The 25806-nt window shown below is 50.5% G+C and overlaps 12 protein-coding genes across 12 annotated transcripts; 7 read left to right on the top strand and 5 right to left on the bottom strand.

The window, feature by feature from the left end:
- Nucleotides 1–430: 430 nt before the first annotated feature.
- Nucleotides 431–1742, bottom strand: APUU_51157S (Mn(2+) transporter ATX2; the record flags this gene model as incomplete). Its single annotated transcript, XM_041706234.1, has 3 exons — nt 431–608; nt 664–1617; nt 1693–1742. 3 exons carry the CDS (start codon nt 1740–1742, stop codon nt 431–433), a joined length of 1182 nt encoding a protein of 393 aa, XP_041558640.1.
- A 704-nt stretch (nt 1743–2446) lies between these two features.
- On the bottom strand, nt 2447–3421 carry APUU_51156S (uncharacterized protein; the record flags this gene model as incomplete). Its single annotated transcript, XM_041706233.1, has 1 exon — nt 2447–3421. The coding sequence occupies one exon, from the start codon at nt 3419–3421 to the stop codon at nt 2447–2449; it is 975 nt and encodes a 324-aa protein (XP_041558639.1).
- A 503-nt stretch (nt 3422–3924) lies between these two features.
- On the top strand, nt 3925–5587 carry hat1 (histone acetyltransferase catalytic subunit HAT1; the record flags this gene model as incomplete). The annotated part of the gene is made up of 4 exons (XM_041706232.1): nt 3925–3943; nt 4003–4278; nt 4347–4608; nt 4663–5587. The coding sequence occupies 4 exons, from the start codon at nt 3925–3927 to the stop codon at nt 5585–5587; spliced, it is 1482 nt and encodes a 493-aa protein (XP_041558638.1).
- A 215-nt stretch (nt 5588–5802) lies between these two features.
- APUU_51154S (uncharacterized protein) lies at nt 5803–7214 on the bottom strand (the record flags this gene model as incomplete). The annotated part of the gene is made up of 3 exons (XM_041706231.1): nt 5803–6918; nt 6972–7042; nt 7100–7214. The coding sequence occupies 3 exons, from the start codon at nt 7212–7214 to the stop codon at nt 5803–5805; spliced, it is 1302 nt and encodes a 433-aa protein (XP_041558637.1).
- Nucleotides 7215–7652: 438 nt separating this feature from the next.
- On the top strand, nt 7653–8144 carry LSM4 (U6 snRNA-associated Sm-like protein LSm4; the record flags this gene model as incomplete). Its single annotated transcript, XM_041706230.1, has 3 exons — nt 7653–7655; nt 7733–7924; nt 7980–8144. 3 exons carry the CDS (start codon nt 7653–7655, stop codon nt 8142–8144), a joined length of 360 nt encoding a protein of 119 aa, XP_041558636.1.
- Nucleotides 8145–8503: 359 nt separating this feature from the next.
- Nucleotides 8504–10510, top strand: APUU_51152A (pentatricopeptide repeat protein; the record flags this gene model as incomplete). Its single annotated transcript, XM_041706228.1, has 2 exons — nt 8504–9094; nt 9167–10510. 2 exons carry the CDS (start codon nt 8504–8506, stop codon nt 10508–10510), a joined length of 1935 nt encoding a protein of 644 aa, XP_041558635.1.
- Nucleotides 10511–11577: 1067 nt separating this feature from the next.
- APUU_51151A (uncharacterized protein) lies at nt 11578–12042 on the top strand (the record flags this gene model as incomplete). The annotated part of the gene is made up of 1 exon (XM_041706227.1): nt 11578–12042. The coding sequence occupies one exon, from the start codon at nt 11578–11580 to the stop codon at nt 12040–12042; it is 465 nt and encodes a 154-aa protein (XP_041558634.1).
- A 574-nt stretch (nt 12043–12616) lies between these two features.
- APUU_51150A (putative phosphatidylinositol-3,4,5-trisphosphate 3-phosphatase) lies at nt 12617–14475 on the top strand (the record flags this gene model as incomplete). The annotated part of the gene is made up of 3 exons (XM_041706226.1): nt 12617–12619; nt 12701–12785; nt 12923–14475. 3 exons carry the CDS (start codon nt 12617–12619, stop codon nt 14473–14475), a joined length of 1641 nt encoding a protein of 546 aa, XP_041558633.1.
- Nucleotides 14476–14688: 213 nt separating this feature from the next.
- On the bottom strand, nt 14689–17256 carry APUU_51149S (putative phospholipase A2 (PlaA); the record flags this gene model as incomplete). Its single annotated transcript, XM_041706225.1, has 1 exon — nt 14689–17256. The coding sequence occupies one exon, from the start codon at nt 17254–17256 to the stop codon at nt 14689–14691; it is 2568 nt and encodes an 855-aa protein (XP_041558632.1).
- Nucleotides 17257–17735: 479 nt separating this feature from the next.
- On the top strand, nt 17736–19749 carry EXO70 (EXO70 family protein; the record flags this gene model as incomplete). Its single annotated transcript, XM_041706224.1, has 3 exons — nt 17736–18019; nt 18085–18302; nt 18359–19749. The coding sequence occupies 3 exons, from the start codon at nt 17736–17738 to the stop codon at nt 19747–19749; spliced, it is 1893 nt and encodes a 630-aa protein (XP_041558631.1).
- Nucleotides 19750–20143: 394 nt separating this feature from the next.
- On the top strand, nt 20144–22085 carry ade13 (adenylosuccinase ADE13; the record flags this gene model as incomplete). Its single annotated transcript, XM_041706223.1, has 9 exons — nt 20144–20195; nt 20267–20353; nt 20410–21137; nt 21193–21309; nt 21366–21438; nt 21498–21576; nt 21640–21646; nt 21706–21763; nt 21835–22085. The coding sequence occupies 9 exons, from the start codon at nt 20144–20146 to the stop codon at nt 22083–22085; spliced, it is 1452 nt and encodes a 483-aa protein (XP_041558630.1).
- Nucleotides 22086–22869: 784 nt separating this feature from the next.
- On the bottom strand, nt 22870–24415 carry APUU_51146S (uncharacterized protein; the record flags this gene model as incomplete). Its single annotated transcript, XM_041706222.1, has 5 exons — nt 22870–22896; nt 22966–23390; nt 23462–23764; nt 23860–24041; nt 24114–24415. The coding sequence occupies 5 exons, from the start codon at nt 24413–24415 to the stop codon at nt 22870–22872; spliced, it is 1239 nt and encodes a 412-aa protein (XP_041558629.1).
- Nucleotides 24416–25806: the final 1391 nt, after the last annotated feature.

Raw genomic sequence — 25806 nt, 5'->3', positions numbered from 1 at the left:
AACGTAATTTGGAAGTCTGCCATTCTCCCTGTCAGTGTCCGCGAATCGGCCTTGGCATCGTTGTTTCCGGGCTTTCAGTGCCCCCACGCGAACGATCTACAAGTTCCAGGCTGGTTTCATATTCTATCACTATCCAGCCTTGAACAAAGGCTTTACTATCTCTTGACAGATACTATGCGTAGATTCAAAGCACAATCATGTGGTTATGGCTACAGCCCCTAGCCCCCTACTAATCCAGCAGTAATAGATATCGAAATAGCGCCCTAAAGTACATATAGCTCACAATTATCAATACCAGCAACGCAAAAAAACTCTATTTAACAGACAAATGCAGTCATATCAGATGGCCCAAGCTAAACCAATCTAAGAGGTTTGAAAAACAGCAATTTATAGACGGACCACAATACAAAAAAAGGGACCAAAAGCAAGTTCAATGAGCATGTCCGATTTGGAGAAAGAGGGGCAATATCATGCCAATAACAGAGGCAACCAGGTCTCTGATTGACTTATCCGGCTTCGCCCCCATATCCCGAGCTTCGTAACCATTAACAGGCAATTCGCGGGACGAAATTGAGTTGTTTTCCTGCATCGTATGCATGGCAACGTATCTTGAAGGGGTGGTGTTAGTTCGTGGAGTATACAGTGAGAGGATGACCATCTTACAGGAATGTCCCGGCTGAGAAAAGAAGAAGAATCCCTGTGCGCCAGTGCGCACCTGTATCATCAGTAGATCCCGAGCCTAGCAGGTGTACGAACAAGAAAGTCGCCACGGCGCCAACAGGCGCAGCCAAACTAAAGATGAATAAATGAGTCCTAGCAGCACGGCTTGAGAGGCCCTGCCTGAGAAGGATCGATGTAAGCCCAAAAGAGGCGGGGGCTTTATGAACCATAATAGCTAGGAAAATGATAAAGCTCAGTCCCGTGTCTGAAGTCGATGCCCCGAGAGCAATCCCGTCAGCGGCTGCGTGAATGACTAGACCAGTAGTCGTCGCAAAGCTATGGCTGCTTCGTTGACTATTTGCGGCATCCAAAAGTCCCCCGTCCCGCGAAGGCGATGAATTTCGACGAAGCCCAGATCCCAAGTTATCCAATGAGATATGATAGGGAGGCCTTTGTGGTTTGGTCGGAGATGCGAACTCGGGGATTTTGTCGATGAGGTACATCAGAATAAAGCCACTGATGAGCGCGATGCCAATCCAGGCATGGGGGGAGCTCTCTTCGCTGTGGTCCTCTTCCGATTTGGCACTTGACGTGCTTGAGGTGTCCTTCTTCGTTTCCTGCTCAACATGCGACTCCCGCGGGACATGCACAGAAGGGGAGTCAACGCCAGGGAGTTTCACATAATCATCCCACTGGTCTGTGTCTCGGTCTACTTTAGGATATGCCGTAGCGACGGTAGGGATGCCCGATCGTTCGGGGAAGTGCGGAAGGGCAGTAGGGCGACTGCTGAGGTCTTGTCGTTCCGTCGACACGGCATCGTATAGGGTTTCGACTCCCTCGGGTATAATGACGATCAAGGATGTTCCAACCAAAACTCCCATTCCAAGGGAGGATATCAGTCTTAATTGTGAAGGCGAAAGTTTGAATGCTAACGGCAATGAACCCACGACGAAGGACCTACAAGAAGCCGAAAAAAACAGGTGTTAGCCGGTATTCGCTATGCAGTAATATCATCACGCATCTAATGCTCACGTAATTGCCATCACAGTGCTCAATGTGAGCAATGTGAAAAGTCCCTCCATGGTCGGTCGCTGGTCCCGAGTCGTTTGCTCTCTAGAGGACTTTGGACATGTTTTCCAGCGCAAAAAGTACCAACAATAACCCTTCCAGGGAAGTACAATAGTCAGTAACGGGTTAGAGGTTAGAATTGGGTGGACCGGTGGCGCAATGCGAAAGGTGTATTCAGATGGCCGTCAAGCATGGGCAGGAAACGGCCAGGAACGAACTTGTCACCGGAGCTGGAAACGTGGCGTAGAAGGGATCCGCAGTGGGAAACGGGCGGCCGCCGCCTGCACGGTACCTTGGTTATGGACAACTCCAGGCCGGACAATCCACCCGGCGCAATTGAGGAAAGAACCAATGATTTTTAAAACGGAAAAATATGTGGACAACGCGTGCATGGCATTTGCAATTCTGGGCTGACCTGCTATAAATGCATACGCGGCAGTGCCATGTCGACCGGGCAAGGTATAGATTGCCGCCGCTTTAAGAGCACCTTGTCTTGTCCTTTCGACTTCTAGTCTGCTCCCATTTCACCAGAACAAAGCTAGCAGGGTAAATTGACCAGATGGTGCTATCGATTGGGTTATACCTGCTGGTCCGCTAACCCTGCAACCATACAGCTGCGTGCTGTGCACTACAAAATAACAAATACGCTCATTAATACCTAGTACCACTATCATCTAGCAGATGTATATATATGGCTAAAGTGTTGCCAAGCCCATTCTCAATATCTTTGCGTTTGTATTCGGATGAGCTCGCGCAACCGTTCTTCCTTCTCGCGAGTTTGTTCCGGTGTCTGGGTCCCATAGGCCTCGTTTGTCTGTTGGATAACCTTTTCCTTCCACTCCGTTCCTTGCTCTCCCAACACATTGACTGTCCCTTGATCATCCCAAACATTTTGCATGGTACCCCCAAGCTTATCTAGGAACGATCGAATGCCACCTTCCCCACCTCCCTGTTGATAGCTCTCGAACACACCATTTCCCGCCCATCTCGGGCCCAAACTAGCCATCAGAATAGTGTCAAGATCTCCTGCCGTCACAACATCTTCCTGTACCAGGTGGCAAGCTTCTCGAAGCAGCGCAAATGCTAGTCTGTTCCCCACAAAGCCTGGTACCTCCTTTCGGATAATCACAGGGCGATGTCTGGAGCCGGCAATAGAGAAGTACTCCCGCGCAAACTCCACTCGTTCCGAGGATGTTTCAGGAGACGGCACAATCTCTAGCAATGGCATGATATGCGGTGGATTGAATGGATGCACTACTAGCAAACGAGTCTTATCTTGCATGTCTTGTTGCTGTTTGGAAGCTGCAATGCCCGAGGTACTCGTCCAGAGGTGCGCAGAGGCGGGAGCCATGGATTCGACCTTATTCCAAATGGACCTTTTGAATTCCAGATTTTCCGGGCCCTGCTCCTGAACGATGGTGGCGGATGCGCATGCGGTCTCAAGTGAAGAGTGGATTTGGAGGCGACCAGATGAGATTAATGCAGCCACCACCTTTTCTGGGTGTGACTCGGTGGATTCAGAGTCAGAGCCAGCTAGGAATCCTGGAAGCGTCTTTATGAGATAATCCTCGAAATCAGGCCTTGTATCGAAGACGTCGACTACGTTGTCGCGGGCAAGATGGAGAGCAGCCATGGACATGCCGATGGTTCCTAGTCCGATCAGAGTGATTCGTTGTGGGCTAGTCGCTGACATTGTGACTGTTTAGCGATTGGTATTGATGTTCAAATAAGATTTCGAATTCCTTGTTATTTATTTTTCACTCAGATTGGTGTATTTGCTGAATTAGCCTGAGTACATACAGCCAAAGATATCACGATTCCCCGCAGAGTCGGACATTCTCCCGACCACAGTAACCAATGGTTTTCAATAAGCCGAGGCAAGAACCAAACTAGATATATGAATTGATGCTAACTTCGTATATGTGAAAACTCATTGGAAACTGCACGGCAGCTTTAAGTATCGTAAAACTGAGTAATCCAACATGAACACAAGGCGAGAGTTCAAACACAGCAACCAAGACACGATGTCATATATGGAGCTAGTCCCAAAAGGGTTATACCCGCTCCGCGCAACGCGATTTGAGAGACGCGCAAAGAAAGGTCGCAACTCGAAGGCTTCATGAAACACACCTGGGCACCTTTCCATCCCTTCTCTCTCCGCTTACTCTTTGATCGTCCTCTCTAATAGAATCCAAAATGTCGGCGGAAAGCGACTGTAAGATTTCCTCATACCTCATATGTGTTTCGAGCTGACCCTCCAATCCATCATTCTAGGGTCCTGCGACGCCAATGATGCCGTCCAAATCACCATGGTTCAGCCTGACCAGGAAAAGCCCAAGACACTTTCGGGCTTCCATCCTGCGTTCACATACCCGATATTTGGCGAGGAAGAGCAAATATTCGGTTACAAAGGATTAATTATCCGCTTACGGTTTGCCGCGCATAACCTTCGTCCTCACGTCCACGTCTCCTATGACGAGAAGTTCTCGGCTGTGGAGGATACTGCGCCTGTTGATATTACCAAGGCACTGAAGGAATTTCTCCCCGAAGGTAGGTGCTTTTATTGTAAAGCTGCGGTTACTATACTAGTCGATTGTCTAACACGCGTTCTGATCCAGAGGCCTTTTCTTCGCTACCCGAGTTCGAGAGCGCCGTTCAGGAGGAAGATGCGAAAGACTTTGTACCACCAGGAGAGATGGTCCATAGCTACTCCCTTCGCGGGCGGAACTACGAGATCTGGGCGGCATCTCTTGCGGACCCCCAAGTGCAGCTATTGCTGAACCGGGTTCAGATTATGGTTTCATTTTACATTGAGGGTGGATTGCCTCTTACGACAGATGATCCCGAATGGACATTGGAAAGATGGACGGTTTACTTTGTGTACGTTGATGCTGCGGTGGTCCTATAAAGGTATATGCGACTGACAAAAACCAGATACGAAAAGGTTGAACCTCCCACACCAACAGCCTCAGCATATTCCATTGTGGGTTACGCAACCACATATCGATTGTGGTTCTATCAGAGAGACCAGTCAGAAAAGCCGACACCCAAGGACGACCCGTTCCCTCTACCCGAGCCAATCCGTCCAGGAGAACTCCCATCGCGCTTGCGAATTGCCCAATTCCTGATTATCCCATCGCACCAGGGGACAGGGCACGGCATCAACCTTTACAACACGATCCACAAGGCATGCTTCAATGATCCAACAATCAGGGAGCTTACTGTTGAAGACCCAAATGAGTCTTTCGACGTCCTCCGGGACTCGGCTGACTACCACATCCTCCGCCCCGAATTCCTTAAAAACAGCATTAACATCAACCCCGACCCGTGGAGCGATTCCTCCAAAAAGACCAGACGTGTCCCAACGTCGTCCCTTCTTCCAATCCAGTCCCTCAATAACATCCGCACAACCTACAAGATCGAACCGACTCAATTCGCGCACATCCAGGAAATGTTCCTCCTCGGCCAAATTCCACTCAAGAATCGCCGAAAGGGTGGAGCGAATATGTCGCGATTGCTCATTAAGAAACATAGGGCGGATGATCCAAATGACCGCCGATACTACTGGTGGCGCATGCTGACGAAGCAGCGTCTCTACAAGCGCTCTCGGGATGTGCTAATCCAGCTAAAGATGAGCGAGCGCCACCATGCCCTGGATGAGACCGTTACTAATGTGGAGGAGGGGTATGAGCAACTCTTCGGCTTCTTTGACGAACGAGAGGAGCGTCTGAAGGCTCAAAAGGAGGATGCCGATGCGTCAAGCAATAGAGATCAACGTGCGAAGCGGAAATTCACTGTGGAAGATGACGAGGAAGAGGATGAGGAAGAGTCTGTAGCTGCGAAGCGGCCGAAGGCATAAATCCGTACTCTGTATTCGTGGACTTACATACCTTAACCTAGTTATCCCCAAAGCTCCTGAGACTGACCTGAGCTGTTGTGTATCAATATCAAAGCCTGCACTTTCAACCCTAACTCGAATGGTAAACTCATCCTTTGACTAGCACCCGCCTACGCACAGCACATCAAGAGGGAATATTATTTATTATTGTACACCATATACATGACATATTAACGTCAAGGATGATAACTAGGTGGCGGCGTCGCACGCGAAGAGATATCTATATCCGTCTCCGTCTCCGCCTCCGTACCCAAACTAATCGTTCGAAGCGACATGACCGTCGAAAGACCTGCTGTCGACGAAGATGCTCGACTCCTTCCTACTTTCTGCTTCTCCCGCGCGTCCACTGCTTTGACGCCATCGTGGCCTTCAGGGCCAAAGTAGCTAGTTCCGCTCTCTATATCTATATTCCTATCCGCTGGATAGCGCACCAGTTCCCCAACGTACTGGAGCGCTTGACGGAAGCCTCTTATTTCGGCTTGTATGAAGCCCTGTCTGGAATCAGTTTCAGTATCAAGTTCCAGTTCATAGGGCTCCGCTGTGTGACGATAGTAGTGGTGATCGTGATGCGGATGTGGTGTTTCAAAAGCTGTGAGGTCGTGGCGTTGTGTGTTGTTGGCAGAGGGGAGAAGAGGTGCCGTGCCCCTAAATGTATCCCACCATTTTCTCCATCGCAGTCGGCGGGCAGCGGATTTATAGGCACGTCGTGTCCTCCTCTCTTCTCGCTTGGCGGCTCTATCGGCGCGGCGTCGGCGGCAGTAAATGGTATTACGGCAGATGAGGAAGGTTAGCAGTGCTATACTCGCGATGGTGATAGCGACTGCTCCGAATATGAAGAGGTCGACGGTGGAAGAAAAGGTGATGGCGTTTAGAATCCAATGGTTTATTTGGTTGACCAAACCTGGTCGGGAGTCGGGGCAGTCGATTAGGTCGAAGTTGGTAATTTCCCACGGGTGACTGCATAGATCGTGTATCTTGGGACGCATGTCCTCGGCGAGCGTAACGCTAAAATCTATGCTCATTTCAAGATCTATATCATCGATTTGTTCAATCTGAATGGTGAGGAATTGGTCCATTTCCGAGCACGTCCCGGTGCTTCCGCAAGGTGCCCCAATGCAGCCGCTCTGCCAACTGACGGATAACACGGCTGTGGAGTTACCAGAGAATATTGGGACCGTACTGAACTCATGCTGAGAATTTCTATCACGGTTATGGACGAGCGGCTGCCCGTTGAGATAGATGGCTGAGCCATCGCAGGCGCCATCAGGTCTACTGACCTTTAGCTCAAGAGGCTGGTAGAGTCATCTTAACAAGTAGAACATACTGATCAGAGCGTGGATCTTACCAGTCTTGAATGCGATAAGTCTGTGCACTCTGAGCAGACAGCCTCAAACCTCACCACGGTATACGTATTTGCTATACACAACTTAGGACATGATGATACCTGTAAATGACACCAGAAGAGTAACTAACTTCCGACGACACTTCCACCCAATGGTATTATTTCATCGTTTTGGCCTGTGTCAGTAGCCAAACATTTCATAGGCACGGCTAAGAGTAAGCCCAGTGCTGCCGCTGTACACCGCATCTTGGGTCCACGATGGTTTGTATGGTGGAGAGCTACATATATGCAATCCGACTGTGCACCATCTTATGGATTCGATCTTTCTAGATTATGACAGAGAAGTATCACCCCCTGAGATGTTCGATGGCTTCTGAGAACTGCGAATCGGATCATATCGAGTGATTATGACGATGGTGAGCTGACTCCTTCGCATAAGTACGTAGAGTCGGAGCGCGGAGTTTCCAATAATCCGACAATCCCGCCGATGTCACAGCCTCAGTGCACTGAATCCTTGCTGTGATATGTAGCTGGGAAGTTGCTTGAATTCTCACAATTGTTATTTCCCATTCACCTCGGCATTATTATCGCCTCAGTCGCAGACTCCGTAGCGGAATATTCACCGTTCGGACTCCCCGCTATCCCCTCATTGCAACCTTCAACACTCGCTCAATAATAGTCACAATGGTAATTATACAAGCTCAAGCGCCTGATCTTCATGTCCCTCTTTCATTAGACATCTGCTGACCATTTACAATGCACAGCTTCCTCTTGGCCTTCTAACGGCCGCGCAAGGCCACCCTATGCTTGTCGAGCTCAAAAATGGCGAAACCTTGAACGGACACCTCGCCAATTGCGACAACTGGATGAACTTAATACTCAGAGAGGTGGTCCAAACAAGCCCAGAAGGCGACCGCTTCTTCAAGCTCCCCGAAGTCTACGTCCGCGGAAACAACGTACGTTGTGTACCTCCCAAAGGAAGACTGCCCCGCAACTAACCAGGTGTCCTAGATCAAATACCTACGGATTCCCGAAGAAATCATTGAGATGGTCAAGGAACAGCAGCTAAACCAGCCTCAACATCGCAACCGTGGGCCTCGCGAGGGTGGACGGGGCGATCGTGGCGGCCGTGGTGGTCGCGGCCGTGGGCGCGGGCGCGGTCGGGGTGGAAACTAGAGATAAAGACTGGCCTTTTGTTGTGAGGGAAGAGCGGAGACAATGATAGATACCCCGGAGATAGCTGCGGAGGATTCGTTGGCGGGTTCATGAGCATGGCCTGGCGTATCTGGGTGTTTTTTCGATGGGAGCTTGCCATGTAACTTTATTGCTATCACCATCAATTTATGATCCACATGCAAATGAAAAATTATATCAGCTATGCCACTAGTGCTAATCCCTACTAGAGGCGAGCTTTGCCTTTTTTTTCCCCCTTCTTTCTCCCCCTCGATATAGTTAAAGCATTTGATGTCACATGATCCGAGCATTCCTTTTCGAGAACCGAGAGCTATGGATTTTACTCTCGCAACAAAGAAGCTATGATGTCCCGCAAGCGGTTCAAACCGGACCAATTATGGCATTATCTGTGTCCGGCATTGAGTATACCTAGGCGCCATATCGTTACCTTTCCTGCGACACGACGACGCTGCGCTTCCTCCACTCCTCTCCCCGCGATATCGAGATGCCTCCGAAGACCCTACAGCTCTACTTCCGCGCAACGCTCGCACGATCAAGGCCAACAAACACAGGAACAAATTTATTCGGATGGAGAAGCTGAGGAGCTATCTGATAACAACGAATATAGTGAAGCGTGGGACGGGGATCACTTGCTAGGGCCTAAAAAACGCCAGAGATCACCAAAGAACATCGAAACGTCGTCAAGTGGACGTCTGGAGAACCTACTTGCCAAAAAGGCGGAACAAACTCCGAACATAATCAATGCGACGCAAATACTACGTGTTTTGATACGGGACCGTGGGATTCGACCAGAAACCCGACATTATAAAGCGCTTATACAATGCCATACCGACCCGCGGTTTGGGTCACCCTTTATGGTGCAGAAGTTGCTTGCGGAAATGGAAGAGAACGATGTTCCAATTGATGCAGGCACGCTTCATGCTGCGTTGCAGGTATGTCCTATGCTATGACGATTCTTGGATCCACCCGCCAAATTACTTTGCTGACCGTGTTTGTTCCTTAAGGCCATTGCCGTCCATCCAAACTTTGTGCTGCGGGCAGATTTGTTGCGCACATTACGAGATCGATGGTTCCCTCTCAGCCCGGATGGTTGGCATTATGTTGTGGCGGGTCTGATTAGGGAGCACCAGTTCGAATTAGCCATGGACCATATCGCGCATATGGAGAGGAAAGTTATAGAGGTCAAGCCTTGGCTTCACAGTATGCTTATTTACTATCTATGCGATGTCAAAGAATTTGACCAAATCATCGAGTTGATGGAGTCTCGCCTGAGCCAGGGCTACCAAATAAGCAAAAAGCTTTGGAACCATGTGCTTGAAGAAGCGGCATTTGCTCGCCATCGTGATTTAACCCGCTTCCTATGGACAAGATTTGTTGAAGTAGACAGGACTCTGCCAAGGCCTTACCTAACCAATCTTGTTCTCCAGATGGCATCTCACACACAAGACAAGGAGCTTTTGAAATCAATAACGAATATACTGGGCCCTAGTGTTGATGATGAAGCGAAAGATTATGAAATGATGTCCAAGGCAAGTATCAAGTCAGGTGGGCTATATGCCGCGTTTCAGACGTTGTCCGACATGCAGGATGCGGGTCATGAGGTGGTTTCAAGGTCTACTCAGGCGATTCGGGCGCATTGCGTCCAAAACAAGATCCACCCACGAAACGTCTGGAGCGTTCTCAAGGAGCTGAAGAATGATGGAGAGAATGTTCCTTTGGCGTGTGCTAGGGTGGTCGTTCATCTGTGCACAGCAGCAGCGGTTGATGATCCATTCGCAGTTGACGACGGGATTGCGTTCTACAAAGAGCTCCATACGCTTTGTAGTCGACACCCTGACACGGCTACATTCAACTCTCTGATCAGCATGTGTCGGGTGGGCAAAAACGCCGAGTCTGCCATGTTCATGGTAAAGGAGATGGCAACGCTGGGTGTTATCCCGAATGCGCAAACATTTGAGCACCTCATGCTCATGTGTGTGGATATGGGGAATTTTGAGTCATCCTATCTTTATCTAAAAGATTTGCGGGCACGGGGGTTCCACTTGAGCGATAATGCAAGGCTCGATATCCAGAGTCTCTGCGCAAAGTCGAGCGACGAGTTTGCTGCCAAGCTGAGGGCCGACCCAGGACTCTGTCCACAAGGCGCAATGTCGATCGAGGAAAAAGCGAGAAGGGAGTATAACAAGCAACGGCGTAAGAAAAAGAGAAGGATGGCGGCCATTCGACGGTCCCAAGAAGAGGACGAGGACGAATTTGAGGCTTACGAGCCGGGCCTATCGATACCACAGGATCTTTTAGGCAAGGCTAATCAGATCCTAAGAGACGCAATGGGAATGAGGAGGGAGTGAGATGGAATATGTATGTTATGTACTATAGTATCTTGTATATATAAGGTCCATGGAGCTGTCGGTGTCTCTCCTGAGCATCGGACAGTACAGACAGAGTTGGCGACGCAATCGCATTAGAAGGATGACGGCTCGGTAGGGAATGATTGCTGATCGCAATGACAAGGGACATGCCCAACATTCGATTTCGACGATTTGTGTCTGCAGGCGTGCGTGAAGACTCTACGGAGTAAGAGTGGGGGAGAATAAGCTCAACTGTTCGAGACTGGTCCTGAGCAGACTTCGTCACCTGAGACCGCGGGCGCATCAGGTCAAGACAAGCTGCTACAAAGCGCCGAATTGAAGCATAAACATTCGAATCACATTGCACGGACTTCACAAAGAGACTCCACTGCTGCTGCGGGAACGGCGGAGCTTAGAGTCGAGGCGTTCAAACCGGTTTGAGAGTCGAGCCGCCATGCATCTGTGAGCCGCGTCGCAGAGTAAGACAGCCAGATCATGGATGTTTCTTGTGAATCCCATTCCCAATGCTGCAAGCAAGACTTGGAATGAACACAAGTCGATGTGAAGCAATTTAACCAATTGTCTGCACTAACAGCCCCGCCCGCCGAAGGATTGAAGGAAACTCAAAGACTCCTATACTACTGCAGCATTCAATATGCCTTTCCTTGATTCACGATCTCGCCGTTCTGGCCAGAACATCCGGGTTGTAGACAAGCTATATAACCCTCTCTCTCAGCAGACCAGCTTCGGTTTCCACCTTCTCTCGTTGTTCAAGCGGTTTACTTCTTCTTCTTCTTCTTCTTCCGCCAATCTGACTGACTTCCCCTGGGGATCTGCACCGTTCAAACGCCGCCAAGCAGATCGTCAAAGACTACTCCAGTTGCTCCATTTATAGTCGCGATATCACCAATTGTTGTCTCACGTCGGTACCGGAGGCCATCTACGAATATCTCTCACTCTCCTGACTCTTATACCCATCCCTTTCCATCAATCTTCATACAAACTACACCTCCCTCTTCACATACAACCATTCATACCAAATAATCAATAATAATAAACCATCCACCATGCATTTCTCCAGCATCGTCCCCGTCGCTCTCTCCCTCTTCGCCTCAGTCTCGGCCTCGCCGTTCACTGTTCCCCCAACAGCCATGCGCGTCCCCATGCGCAACGTCGCTGCCGACCCCACAAACCCAGCCCTAACATGGCACGCCTCCAACTTCACTCTCGGCTGCTCGCCCGGTGGCTGCGCCTACAACTTCGGCATCGTGGGCCACTCGTCCGAAAACACGCCGGGCTTCAACACCACCTGCAACGGCACAAGCACGCAGGAGGACTACGCACCCTGCAAGGACAAGAGCATTCTTGCGAAGATCAACCCCACTCCCAGGTCTGGGAACTGGACCGTCCAGGTTGAGCACATGTGGCGCAAGCCCGGCAACGCCGAGTTCTATGCATTGGGCGAGCAGAATGTCACTTCTACGACCAAGCAGTTTACGATCCCTGTGAAGGATGTTTATGGAGTTGCTTAAACTCGAAAGAAAGGACCTTGATCGGGACTGGGTGGGTTGCTGAACGAACTACTCGACTCGTATGCGTATTCATGTTTCTGGGGACTGAGGTCTGGATGGGTCGCATCTGTCATCAGGAAGGAATCGCAGGATGCTTGGACCCTGCACTACTTATTAGGCTATTAAATGTTTTTGTATCAATATGCTTTGTGCTAAGCGCACCTGTGATGCTACTGCTTAATGTAATGTCTCCAATGCAATGCCAAAATTGGAATTATAATAATGTCTTGCCACCTCGACTCAGCCTCACCTGGGCGCCTGGGTAGTAATTACGAGTAGCCATGTGTTCTTGTTGGGAGAATTGAGGCTATACAAACAGGACTGCGGTCGATGACATCAGAGGCTTGGCGTCACGTTGCGCTTTAAACTTGAAGCTTTGAAGACAAAAGAGCCTCGCCGGTCGAGCACGTTTATTACGACCAGTCTCCCACCATAGAAAATTACTCTATACATACGCTTTGACGCTTACTCGAGTTTATTTCACTTTGTCTTTACCCCGACACGCGTAACAGCAGAATTGGTGCTTGTACGACTCATGGTATGCAAGACACCCTCCTTAACTGCATTTCCTGGCCACGCCCAGACTGACTCGCTGCGCTTGGCTGTTTGACCACCTCAGGCCTCGATCCTCAGACAGATTGTAGCTGGACCTCGACAACAACACCCAGAGGCCGGTCTAGATCTTTGCTATGTTTCCGATAACAGTGAGATTCCGCCCCGAAATCCAGCCCCCTTGCCGCTCGTGCTCTTCGCAGCATAAGCAACAACCCAATCAACTCCACTGCGCTTATCCAAACACACCCCCAGCTGTACGGTGCACTGACCTAATCTACTCGTCCAGTCATCGCAACCTCCGGCCCGTCAACAAACTACCCCAAAATCGCCTACAGAACCCCGCTGAAGCAACTCGTCGACTTCCTCGATAGCAAGCATGGCACAGAGTGGGGGATCTGGGAGTTCCGCGCTGAGGGTACGGGGTACCCCGACTCCGAGGTCTACGGTCGAATCCACCATTTCCCGTTTCCTGATCACCATCCGCCGCCGTTTGCGCTGATTCCGAAGGTCATGGCTAGTATGCGGAATTGGTTGCAGCGGTTGGATGGGCCGGCTGCGGAGCAGAAAGGAGGCGAAGGCGAAGGGAAGGACAGCAAAGAACAAGCGCAGCGCGTTGTGGTTGTGCACTGCAAGGCTGGGAAGGGTCGCAGTGGGACAATGGCGTGCTCGTACCTGATCAGCCAGGAGGGATGGAAGCTGGAGGATGCGTTACAGCGGTTCACGGAGCGGCGGATGCGGGTTGGGTTTGGCTCTGGTGTGAGCATCCCGAGTCAGCTGCGGTGGGTGCGGTACGTGGACCGATGGACGAACGAAATGGGGAAGAAGTATGTTGAGCGGCCGGTGGAGATACTTGAGATCCATGTCTGGGAACTAAGAGACGGGGTTAAAGTCGCGGTTGAAGGGTACGTTGAGGACGGCCAGGCGATTAAGCAGTTCCATCTCTTCCATCGGAACGAACGCATCGGTCTGCCTAGCGATAGTGCTACGTCGCAATCCAACAGCGCCGCTGGGAGCGACAACGAGGGCAACAATAGCAGCAGCAACGACAACCTCAACAAATCCAAGCCAAAACCTACGATCAAAACCGCCGCGACTTCAAACCCAGCCTCTACCATCACTACTCCCCAGGAGCCTCCCTCGGCTGCTGAATCAGAAGCCTCTCTCTGGACGAAGGCCAGCAACCTCACCTCGGCCCTCACAAATCCAACCACCGACCAACCCAATACAGTCACCCAGCCCAAGACATCAACGCCTGCCGAAACCCCCCAGAAACATACCAGCGCCATCCTCCTCCGGCCCCGCACGCCACTCATCCTTCCAACATCCGATGTAAACATCGACTTTGAACGCCGCAGCAAAGCCGCCTCCTACACAGGCCTGGCAATGGTAACATCAATCGCCCACGTCTGGTTCAACCCCTACTTCGAAGGCGGCGACAAGCACGACTCCGGCGTATTCGAAGTCGACTGGGACGCCATGGATGGAATCAAGGGTACCTCAAAGAAGGGCATCAAGGCGCTCGACCGGCTGAAGGTCGTATGGCGGTACGCGGAGCCAAGCACGAAAGAGGTTAAAGATGTGGATAGCCAGAACAGGCCGGTTTCCAGCCAGGTGGTTATGGAGCCGCAGCCTGGAGAGCCGGTCCCTGAGACCAAGGTTGCAGATTGGAGGCTGAGAGATAGTGATGCTGAGGCTGATGTTGGGACTGATGAGAGTGGGAAGGAGGATAGAGAGTGGGAGAGCAGCGCGGAGGAGGGTGGCGGTAGTAGTGGCAAGGACCAAGAGAATACTCCTATAAGAAAGGGGAAGAAGGAAGGGGATGATAAGGCGTCGAAGTAGACATGCTGTACAATTACTACCCAGGTCGTGATGACATGGGCTTGGACATGGCCTTGAACATATTCCAAGATACTTTCAAAATAATAGTTAATGAAATAAATAAAGGGAGTGTTGCACAACATCATGGAAATGTATTCTGTACATATATATGCGAGAAACAACAAAGCAACCAAAATAAGGTATTAATGCTGGATGTATTCTACTCTACTAATATCAACTAAGCATCAAACCCTCCTTATGGGGTCGATGCTGACTTTCCTCCCTCGCCAACCTATCCTTCTTCTTCCGCTCATAAACCCCCCTCACAACCCGCTTCACCTGCTCCTCGCCCTGCGCAAAGTTCGCCTTGGCCAAACCCACAACCGCATCGATCTGCTCGGGCGTGTAAACAAAGTTCCACGTTGACAGGAAATCGTCTACGTCGGGGTCGATTGTACCTGGGTGCGGGGAGAGCGGCTTCGTCTTATCCTTGTCAGATGATGGCGCTTCGGTCTCTGAGACATGATGCGAGTTGTTGGATTTTGATGGTCTTGTGAGGGACGAGGCGGAGGGGAGGTCTGGGGCTGCGGGGTTGGGCAGAAGAGGGAAGTAGACGACTGCGATGCCGGCGTCTGGGCGCATGAGATGAAAGTCAGATTCAGTGTGGCTGGGATCCGAGTGACGAGGATCGAAGAGGCGCTTGGACGGCGGTGGTTCTTGCTCAGAGACCTTTTCTTGCGTGGTGCCAACCCAGACGTTGCAGTATCCTAGATCCGTGTCTGGTGGTGGGGGCAGCGAATCTGGGTCCTTCAAACCTTCTGTAGGAGGCTTGTTGGTAGACGGGGGCTTGTGGTTCTCATGACCGGGCGAGGTCTGGGCAGCAGTGATTTTCTTGTTGAGATCTTCTTCGGATATATTCTGTGGCTCTCGGAGGCTCTGTTCGGTCTCCTTTGGAGTGTCCTTGGCTCTGGGCCACCCGGCTCCAATTGGCCAGCCTTTGATACCCCGTTGGCGTGCGTAACCATCTACTTCAGACAACCAGTTTTCCTGCTTAATGTCGGCTGAGTTGTCAAAGGCGATGATGACGTCTACGTCGCGGCCGGGCCGGAGCAGTGGGTAAATCGGGAGATTGTTGCTCATCCCCGCATCCATGAGCCGTAAATGCTGGCTCTTGAAGATCGATTCCGGACAGGACGGTGGTAGTACATCTTTCATTCCGAGTACAAAATTCGGTATCGTTGCGGGGTCGATGGGATGTACTCGAACAAGATCTTCTGACTTGCCCTGGATTAAAGAATCGATACCTCCGAAACCGGTAATCCCTTTAACGAGTGGTCGAATCTCCTTGTAGTAATGCGAAAGGGTCGCGCAGAACGCACTGCCCCATATTCCCATCAGGTTGCCAACGTGTAACTCAGGTATAGGCGACGTCCCGGGAGGCGCCTCGTTTTTGCCGCCATTGAAATGCCTTCCCAGAGCCCAGGTAGGGATGCCTGCATTAAACTCCTCGCAGAAGAATTCATACGGGGTAAACTCAAACCATTGGAACCACGACTCGCTCCGTGACTGTTTGATGAGATCCTCGGGCTTTGGCTTCTTCTTTCCCTCTTCTGCCTGTTCCTCTAGGATTGGGATTTCATGACGAACGGCTGTATAAATCGGGAGTGGGTGGGCTCCACTGGCAACGTTGCGGCTCTGATGTGATACTTTGAGGTCATAGTCCGAAGCTCCAAGTTCCCCTTTGGGTACAAGCAACCTGGCTGCTAGCAACATACCATAGATGTCAACCAAACCAAAATCAGCACCGGGATCGCCCTTCAGTTTCTGGACCAAACCACTGAGGAGGTACTTGTTGGTTGGTGCATGTGTAAGCAGTTTGAGTGCTGCCGGCGGGAACGCCATATGCACGCCCAGCCTATTCTTTAGATGAGCTACAAGTTTGGTGAAGTTGCATCCGGAAATAGAAGAATGGTACAGAACTTGTAGCCAGCAACTGCCGCTCACGCCAGCAGTATACGTCACACAATCCCACAGACCAGCCTCTTGCGTAGCCAGATATGAGCCAGTACCAGCAACAAGCGCGCGCAAACCACCTCCCGATCCGCACATGGAAATGATCGGAACGTCATCAGGATGTATGTCCTCCTCAGGGATATTCAAGTACGCTGCCAACGCCTTTACAGAATGTTTCTGTCGCCTCCGTCTGAACTCCAATTCCTCATCGCAAAGGCCATCCCCAACACGGACTGTAGCCTCTTGAATTATCTCAGGGTTCAAGTCTGGGTCATGCGCTTCCCTCCAAATATCGTCAGCCAAGGACCCTGGCGCCATGGAAAGCTCGCGCCGCAATTTCTGCACTGTCTCCGGGAGAAACTTCGTCCAGTCGGGTGTTATGTAGTGTTTGATATGATCAAGCTCAATCCATTCGGGAGAGCCGACAGACTGCTTCACCCCTTCAAATCTCTGCAAGATATGTGACCATACCGACGAGGAGTCCGATTCGTCACTATGGAAGCTTCCTTCCTTTCGGGAACCGGGGTCATTTCGGCCAGTGCTGCTATCTCCAACTGAGCTAGCGGGCTGCCCGCGGGCAAACTGCGTGGAAGTGGTCGAGTACGGTGCTCTCGGGTCGGAATGGAGTAGGAATAGCTGCGAATTATTCCGAGCTGTCTCAATGGACCAGAGAACACGGCCGCCAACATAGATCATGGCGGCCGGAGGCGCGAACCGGAGACAGAATGCCCTCGCAGCACCCATTTTGAGAAGGGTACCCCGCGTGGCATGAGGATGGAAAGGAGGCATTGATGAGGAGGCATTGGCGAATTTAAGTACTTAGTCGATCTGTGCCTGCAGCACGATTGGCCAGGCTCGGCGATCCCTCCAGTGCAGGCGGCGCTTGTGCCATGACGTCACGTGGAGATGCCTCGGATCAATATATCGGACCGAAAATACCTGTATGGGACTAGCGTCATTTTACTGGCTGTCCGGGGCCGAGCGTCGAAGGGAACGGCTGGAGACACGAGAGCTTGAGCTTTGATGAGCTTTCCCTGCCGACGTTTTATATTGATTAATCTCTCATTTGACTAGTCATTAATATATGAGAACCGCTGATGCTCCCTGGGGCCGGGTGCCTCGTCAGCTGTCTATTCTCTTATTGCTTTCCCGCTAATTGTTTATCCCCTCCCTCGCATCCATCCGAGACATGACTTGCCTTATCTGTACAGCCTGCAGACAGCTTATCATCTGAAGACCTAACAATACTTCGCTACCGTTGCGACATCATGGTCGCGCCAAGGAATACGGCTTTTGCCGAAGAGAGCGCCGAGGTAGAGGTGCTATACGCCAACCTTGAGAAGCAGAAGCTCCTCACCAAGAAAATTCAAGGGTCCCTCGTCCGACTTGAAACCGGAGGAAATGTCGTGAAGCATGCAATTGGGCCTATTTATAGCAATACGCAGTCGCTCCAAACCACAAACAGCAATATCGACAAGATTAATGAAGCCATTGATCGCCTTCGGCAGCCGCTCGATGCGAAAAACCGAGAGGAGGGCATCATTCGCGCTGGGTAGGCACCTTATCCTTCATATTGACTGGTGTCCCTCTCCACTAACATTATAAATGAATCAATAGACCGCAAACCGAGGATTTGTCACAGTACCTGACGGCAATGAAACGAGTGGATCATGCATTGGTCGACCTGACATCTACGAACCTGAAATCAAATCAAAAAGCAATCAGCGAGTTTACGTCCCTATTGGGTATTGGGAATACAAAACTTCAAGATCTACTACGTCTCGAACTTGGCCAGCATGTCGCTCCTATTGAACCGTTACACTACCTGACCAAGAGTAAGTTCCTGCACGCCCATTTACTCACAACGCTACTGATTCTTGGTCTGGAATAGGTCTTCCATTTCCTACGATCCCGGACGAGAAGCTTGCGGAAATAGCGCCGATTTGTGCTGCCATCGGCTCGGCAGCAGTTCATACCCCGCATCGCGGTGAAGGTGGCAGCCCTGCCCTTAAAATCTACGCAGACATTCGGGGTCCTTACATTACGACAAGCACGCAGAACCTTGCCATTGCCTCTCTCAATACGTTGAAACGAAGAGCTGGCGATGGGCCATATAAGCAAGGCACTAATGGAATTGGCATTTACTCCAATGCTTTGGAAAACTTCATATACGCGGAATGGGAGTCCATCACACAAATTTTCACCGGCGACCATAAAGGACTGGCACTACAAATGACTTGCCGCGCTGCGATGGCCGAATATTCAAAGACCCTTCGCGAACTCAACCACTATATCCGCTCCAATCTCATGACCGATTGCTTCCTAGCTTTTGAGATCATTGAAATCGTCACGGCCATGTCTTACAATGTAGATGCAAAGACGGGTGAGCTCAAGAGCTTATTCCTCGAAGCTTTGAGGCCTGTGCGGGAGACCGCCAAATCGTCTCTATCAGAGTTGCTTGAGGAGACGAAACGCAAAGCAGCCAGTATCCCTATGCTTCCGCCAGATGGTGGCCCTGTACCTCTTGTGACTGAGGTTATGAGCTCGCTCACTACACTCACCGGATACTCTAAACCTCTTGCGTCTATCTTGACTTCCTTGGGAGACGGGAATTGGAGGTCAACGTCCAATACAGCATCTAATACTCCGCTGGACGTTAGTCCGGACAGTTCCACACTCTTGTCACATTTCATCCTAGATATGATCGAGGCCCTTATGATTTCTCTGGAGTCTCGGAGCCGGGCGTTGCACCGCACAAAGGCTGTTCAAGGCGTTTTCCTGTCCAATGTCTTTTGCATTGTGGATCGCTCTATTCGATCGAGTCCGGAGCTAGCGAAATACCTCGGCTCTCCAGATAGTATTTCGAGGATAGATACCTTCCGCAAACGGGCAACCTCGACGTATCTGGATGCTTGGAAGGAGACATCCCATTACCTTCTTGATGTTCAGTACACGTCTCAGGGTAGAGGTGGGGCTCGACCACAATCGGGCGGGGTTGTCGATTCCAGTGCGATTGTCAAGTCGCTTTCTTCTCGCGATAAAGATGCGATCAAAGACAAGTTCAAATCCTTCAACACAAGCTTTGATGATTTGGTTGCACGCCACAAGGCTCTCTACATGGAGCGAGAGGTGCGTAGCGTTCTTGCTCGCGAAGTCCAGGCAGTCCTTGAGCCCTTATACGCACGGTTTTATGACCGTTATCACGAACTTGACAAAGGTCGAGGCAAATACACCAAATACGACAAGGGAAGCCTGTCTGCACAACTCGCGGCGCTGCAATAACATAGCCTAGTTAGGGTGCGCTGTTGATTTTCAAGACGACTGGCAGGTCCATGTTGTTGATTTGGAGGTTCCAATTGGTTTTTGGTTCTCAATACTTTTGTCTAATAATAGCCTTTGAGCGGTATACATATGTACATTGAACACCATGTTTCATGTTGGCCGGTTTCGGCCGGCCCTGAGCGAGGGGTGGATCCGATAAGGCTCATGTGACGATAACGAGTCCCGATAACGTGATTGCCATTGATAAGCTTATTCGACCCCGCTGAAAAATACTCGTAGCAAATTTTTGTCTGGGGACCGTCGACGCACATCGGTATTTCAGCCATCCTCGGGCCCTTTCGCACACCGCAACCTCTCAGTTTCCTCGAGACCGTTCCAATTGCAGTCTGACACCATGTCCGCAAGCAACGATGTGTACCAGACGCCTCTCAACTCGCGATATGCGAGTAGGTTCCCTTCGCCCAATTCCTAGCGCACGCTGTGCGATTGGAGACTAATTGCCCATTCTGGCATATAGGTGATGAGATGAAGTATCTTTTCTCCCCCAGGAACCGGTTCTCTACGTGGAGACAATTGTGGTTGTGGCTTGCAGAATCCGAGAAAGGTGCCTCATCCTGCCCTACCCTACCAGCCCCACGTACGGCGTACTAACAGGCACAGAGCTCGGGTTGCCCATTACCGACGAGGCCATTGAGCAGATGAGAAAGAACACCACGATCCAGGACGAAGAATTCAAGGTTGCCGCTGAGGAGGAGAAGCGCCGGAGACACGATGTTATGGCCCATGTCCACGCGTACGGTCAGGTCGCTCCTGCGGCTGCTGGGATCATCCACTGGGGTGCTACCTCTTGCTACTGCACGGACAACGCGGACCTGATCTTCTTGCGTGACGGCCTTGATATTCTCATTCCCAAGCTGGCTATTGTCGTCGACAAGCTGTCTGCTTTTGCCCAGCAGTACAAGGATCTGCCTTGTCTCGGATTTACCCACGGACAGCCAGCGCAGCTTGTCACCGTCGGTAAGCGAGCTTGCTTGTGGCTCCAAGACTTGCTCATGGATCTGAGGAACCTTGAGAGAGCGCGCGATGATCTGCGCTTCCGTGGTGTCAAGGGCACAACCGGTACCCAGGCCTCTTTCCTTCAAATCTTCAACGGAGATCACGACAAGGTCGAGAAGCTCGATGAACTTGTTACCGAGAAAGCAGGATTCGATTCTGCTTTCATCATCTCTAGTCAAACATACTCTCGAAAGATTGATGTTGACGTGGCCAATGCCTTGGGCTCGTTCGGATCCACCTGCGAGCGTATCGGCATTGACATCCGCCACTTGGCGATGCTCAAGGAAGTCGAGGAACCTTTTGAGAAGGACCAAATTGGCAGCAGTGCAATGGTTGGTATTAGACTTTGACGTAAAAGATGCAATTCGATCTAACTAAATCATGCAGGCTTACAAGCGCAACCCTATGCGGTCCGAGCGTCTGTGCTCACTAGGCAGACACCTCCAGAATCTCCCCAAGGACGCCCTGGACACCTACTCCGCACAGTGGTTTGAGCGTTCATTGGTGAGATATCCCGTTCGATCTGTTTTGGTCTGTGCTGGCCTCTAATATTGGAACAGGACGACAGCGCCATCCGTCGGATCAGTATCCCCGAGCTCTATCTCTGCGCTGACGCGTGTCTTATCCTTCTCAGTAAGTACCGAACGAGTCAGTTATGTCTTTTTTAGTTCCACCGACTTACCAACGATCAGACAATGTCACTTCCGGATTCGTTGTTTACCCTGAAGTTATCAAGCGTCGTGTGAACGATGAACTTCCATTCATGGCAACGTAAGTTATCGCTATTCCCGATATATTATATTAACTCCCACATGCTAACCAACCATTGTCCAGTGAGAACGTAAGCACCTCATATAACCTGATTCTGTTCAAGACACCAACTAAAATATATACACATAGGTTATCATGGCTTGCGTGAAAAAGGGTCTTTCCCGTCAAGATGCTCACGAGGAAATTCGTACGTTCCCTACCCTGCCCGTTATATTATCTATTCATTAGCACAACCATGTTCTAACAAAAAGCGATCAGGCGTTCTTTCGCACCAAGCCTCCGATAATGTCAAGAAGCACGGCAAGAACAACGACCTTCTCGACCGCATCCGCCGCACTGCTTTCTTCGGTCCTATTCTCGACGAGCTCGACGCCCTTCTTGACGCCAGCACCTTTGTGGGTCGTGCCCCGCAACAGGTTGAGAAATTTACTTCGACCGAAGTCAAGAAGGCTCTCCAGCCGTACGCATCTCACCTTGCTTCTGCTGAGACTTCTGCTCTCCATGTTTAGAGGCAACGAGCCAATCCTGCTCCAGAGATAGCACTTGGCAGTCAAGTCTATTATGATTTGGTCTGGGCTAGGCTGATCTCAGACAAGGGTGGTCCAATGGGAGGTGCAAGTGCATGAAGTCGCCCATAATCGCTTGGATAGAGTTCTTTTAGACTCCCTTTTTCTGGTTCAATGATGCACAGTACGGAGTACCCATAACTAAAAGCTTGGGCAAATGTATGAAGAGCGAGGTCAATTCACGGCCGTTTGCTACTCTACTTAAAAGCTAGAAGGATGGAAGATTTTGATGTATATAATAATGAATTGATGGTACGAAGCAATTTCTATTTGCATTTTGGGGGAAATAGGGCACCCATGCGTACCTGGGCACAGCTTTCTCGGCATACCCGCAGTTGCGCTATTATTAACCCCTCCAAGAAGCGAGTCGTAAGTTTCAACCCCAGGATTCTTAATTTTTATTTTTTTTCAAAAAAGAGGCTGGTCGGGAGGATCTGTATTAAACGTCCATGATGGCATGAAATAATTTGAGAAGGCAGAAATAAAAGCCACGATAGCAATACGTACAGAAAGAACCCTAAAATCTAAATCGGAGGGAAAGGTAATAAATAAAAAAATGGAAGAGGGAGAGGAGAAATAAAAACATAAATTCCCAAATGAATCTGGCATGCCTTATTACCTTATCCATAACCTAAAGCCATTATTTTGACCGAGACAGCATACCAACTTTTCTGTCATGCATTTTTGTCAACTCCTGTCACACCATTTGGAGAGGAATTCGGAGTTACTAAAGCGACGCTAACCAATTGATGATCTGTGACATGTCAGCCAGTCAGACATACATGCAGACGTATGCACAGCAACGTGTTGGATATGATCTTACCATCATCGCCTGCATAAGGGCCACCTCTTCGCCGTAACGCATGCCGTCCCAGCTCTCGGCCTGTAATGTCGCGTTGTACATGCCTAGAACGTCGATGCCTTTGCTTTGCGCTACCTGGGCGGTCTCTTGGGTGTATTGCCAGCTGCTTGCATGAACGTTGTCTCCAGGTGGGTTTTGGTGGCCGGGCGCCGTCGGACCCATCCAGAGGAATGGAGTTCTCCTTGCGCTGGTTTTGGCGAGAGTCAGCCATTCTTCTATGCTTTTTGTAGCCGTGGATAGCGAGTATGATGTTGAGAGAGAGAGGCTCTGAATCAAGGCTATGGGCTGCTTTTTCTCAGATGAACGAGCGAGGAGGCTCTTGAATTCGTTATGTGCGGTACTCGGCGCAGGTGAGCCTGTAACAGAGAGAAATGCGTGGGGAGTATCTTGTAGGGATGGTCAGTATTTCTACTTCCAGAAATAGCTTTTCTAGTGGAAGGTAGCAGGTAGAACTTACTGGTCGAACAAGTATAGGGAACCTGAGTTTTCTTGCCTTCTTCGGCGTAGAGTTCTTCGCTCGAGGTGATTCGAGAAGAAGAGCAGGCAGGGGTTGTAAATTGTGAATTGCACCGACAGGTCGTGTCAATGTAACTGCTTATCTCCCACTCCTTTAAGGATCCTTGTTTTAGATCCTGGCGGAGGAGGATGTTGAAGCCCGCGTAGGCGTCCGCTAGGGTGTCATCGCCAACAAAAAGGACACCATCAAAACGCCCGAGGATTTCACATATCTCGGCATTCGTATACCAACGATAGAAACAACCTTTGATTTCGATTAGTACCCACCCAAATATAAACAACGAATGATTGGCGCTAATTGCCGAGTTCTAGCTCAGTTACACATGGTGTATCACTTACTTTGGGAAGTATAAGGGGCGCCAAAGCCATGGCGCCCGCCACTACTCATTGAACTGAGCAAGGACTCGCGAGTCTGGCAGTACAGCTCGCTCAACACAGAACCACCATTGGAGTGAGGAGGTAGATAGAGAGCGTGAGAAGAGATGCCGCATTCTTCACGGCCCACGTACTGAGCTAACAGACTGTAAGCAGAATTCAATAAGTATCGTCCACTATCTAGTGAGATGTACCCAGACCAAAGCAAAAGAACTTACTCATCCCCAGCATTCGTGTCTATCGCGTGTTTTGAGGAGTATGAAAAAGGGAGATAGAAGATGTCGCGAATGAGCCAGACCATATAGAGCACCCCCAGCACCCAAAGGGATGCCATGAGCTTGTAGGTGGATGACCGCCAGGTGACTCTTCGAGTCAACCTCCGTCCACCAGGCCCTTCGATCGGGCCGCGCCGCTGGGGTAATGTATGGCTCTGTTGCATGCCGGTGAAAGGATAAGCCACGGCCTCGTTCATGGGCGAGTTTGCCAACGATTCACTGTTGGAGGCACGACGACGTGACATCTTCTGTTTTATACATGAACCGGCTGAGCAAAAAAGTACAGCGGAATGCTCATCTGCGAGGCGAAGGCGTTTGACCCTTGTCCATAGGCTGCTTTTTTAGCGGCAGAGAAAATGAGACGGCTGGAAAAGGGAAAAAGGGACACGAGAAGGTGACAGAAAAAAAAGAAACAAGAAAAATTATTAGCTAGGGCCCAGCAGAGCAGACGATCCACCAACTGCAGAAAAACGCGGAATCTCCAAGGGTTGAAGCGGATGGGTCGCTGTTAAAGAACGAGGGACAGCGCGAGAAGCGAAGAGGCAGAAGAGGGGCCCGACTTCTATCGTGCGTTCTGTTGTATTTCCTCTTTGGGCGCGCCTCGTACTTCTTTCTTGACGGCCCTCGCCCTCGCTTCTTCTTCTCTTCCTCCAATTCTCGGATTCACCTCTGCTCAACTTTCTGCTTTTCCTCCTCCCACTCCACTACCCTGTCCAGAGGATCACCCTATCCTAGTCTAAACGATCCTTCGCCGCGACGCACTAGATGCCGCCGACAGAGCTGCCAGGGCCGACCTGGTCGAATATGGTTATTATCGCCTTAGCCTCTAACGGCACGATGGCGAAACGGGAAATCTGGAATCCGCGGATCCTTCCTGTCTAACTTATCGCCAGTAAGTGACTGAGTGTCGACCCTGGCGGCGAACCTCGCTACAGGCGCGGTAAAATAATAAATTGGATCTGGGCAAAAGTACTGATGATGAAATGGCAGCGCGCAAAAAGTACAAAATGATTGACGCTCCCGCTGTGCACGCTTGCATCATAATAAAATCTACTCGCTTATGCTGCATGAGGAACCAGAACTTGACCTTGACAACATACAACTTGATCCACCTCTACGCAAGCTCTGATTCATTCTGCCATAATGACTTCATCATGTTTACACCGGTTTGGGGTGAGCACCTTCCGCTCCAATGTTGAACTGTGTGCCTCTCTCTCCCCGCTCATGGCGAGCTCCAAACAACGGTGCCCGCCTTGGGAGAAAGGTAAACACTTGATCAGCGAAGATAGCAATAATTCACAGCGTGCATTTCAGATGGTCTAGACACTCTCCGCTGTGGTGAAATGACAGCCAGTGAGATAATCTGCTGGCAGATTCGCAGTCACAAGCTGTTTTGGTTGGTTGGGTCGACAGATGTCAAACGAGAAACGAGACTCCACTGCATCTCCGTCGTCGCAGGCTCGCACAAGGCCACGGGCGGAAGAGGTGGAAAATTAACAGCGCCGTCATTTCGAGCTTCCCCTCAATTTGGCTTTTTGGAAGCACGTCTACCAGAAAGGAAATTGAGTTAAATTGCGGTTAACGGATGATGTCCTTCGCAAGAGGCTCTATTGGCCCCTCCCATGTCCACACTTGG

Source organism: Aspergillus puulaauensis, chromosome 5 (genome assembly GCF_016861865.1).
Source record: "Aspergillus puulaauensis MK2 DNA, chromosome 5, nearly complete sequence".
Taxonomy (NCBI): domain Eukaryota; kingdom Fungi; phylum Ascomycota; class Eurotiomycetes; order Eurotiales; family Aspergillaceae; genus Aspergillus; species Aspergillus puulaauensis.
The sequence above is the reverse complement of the archived record's forward strand: the minus strand, read 5'-3'. Positions and strand labels throughout refer to the sequence as shown.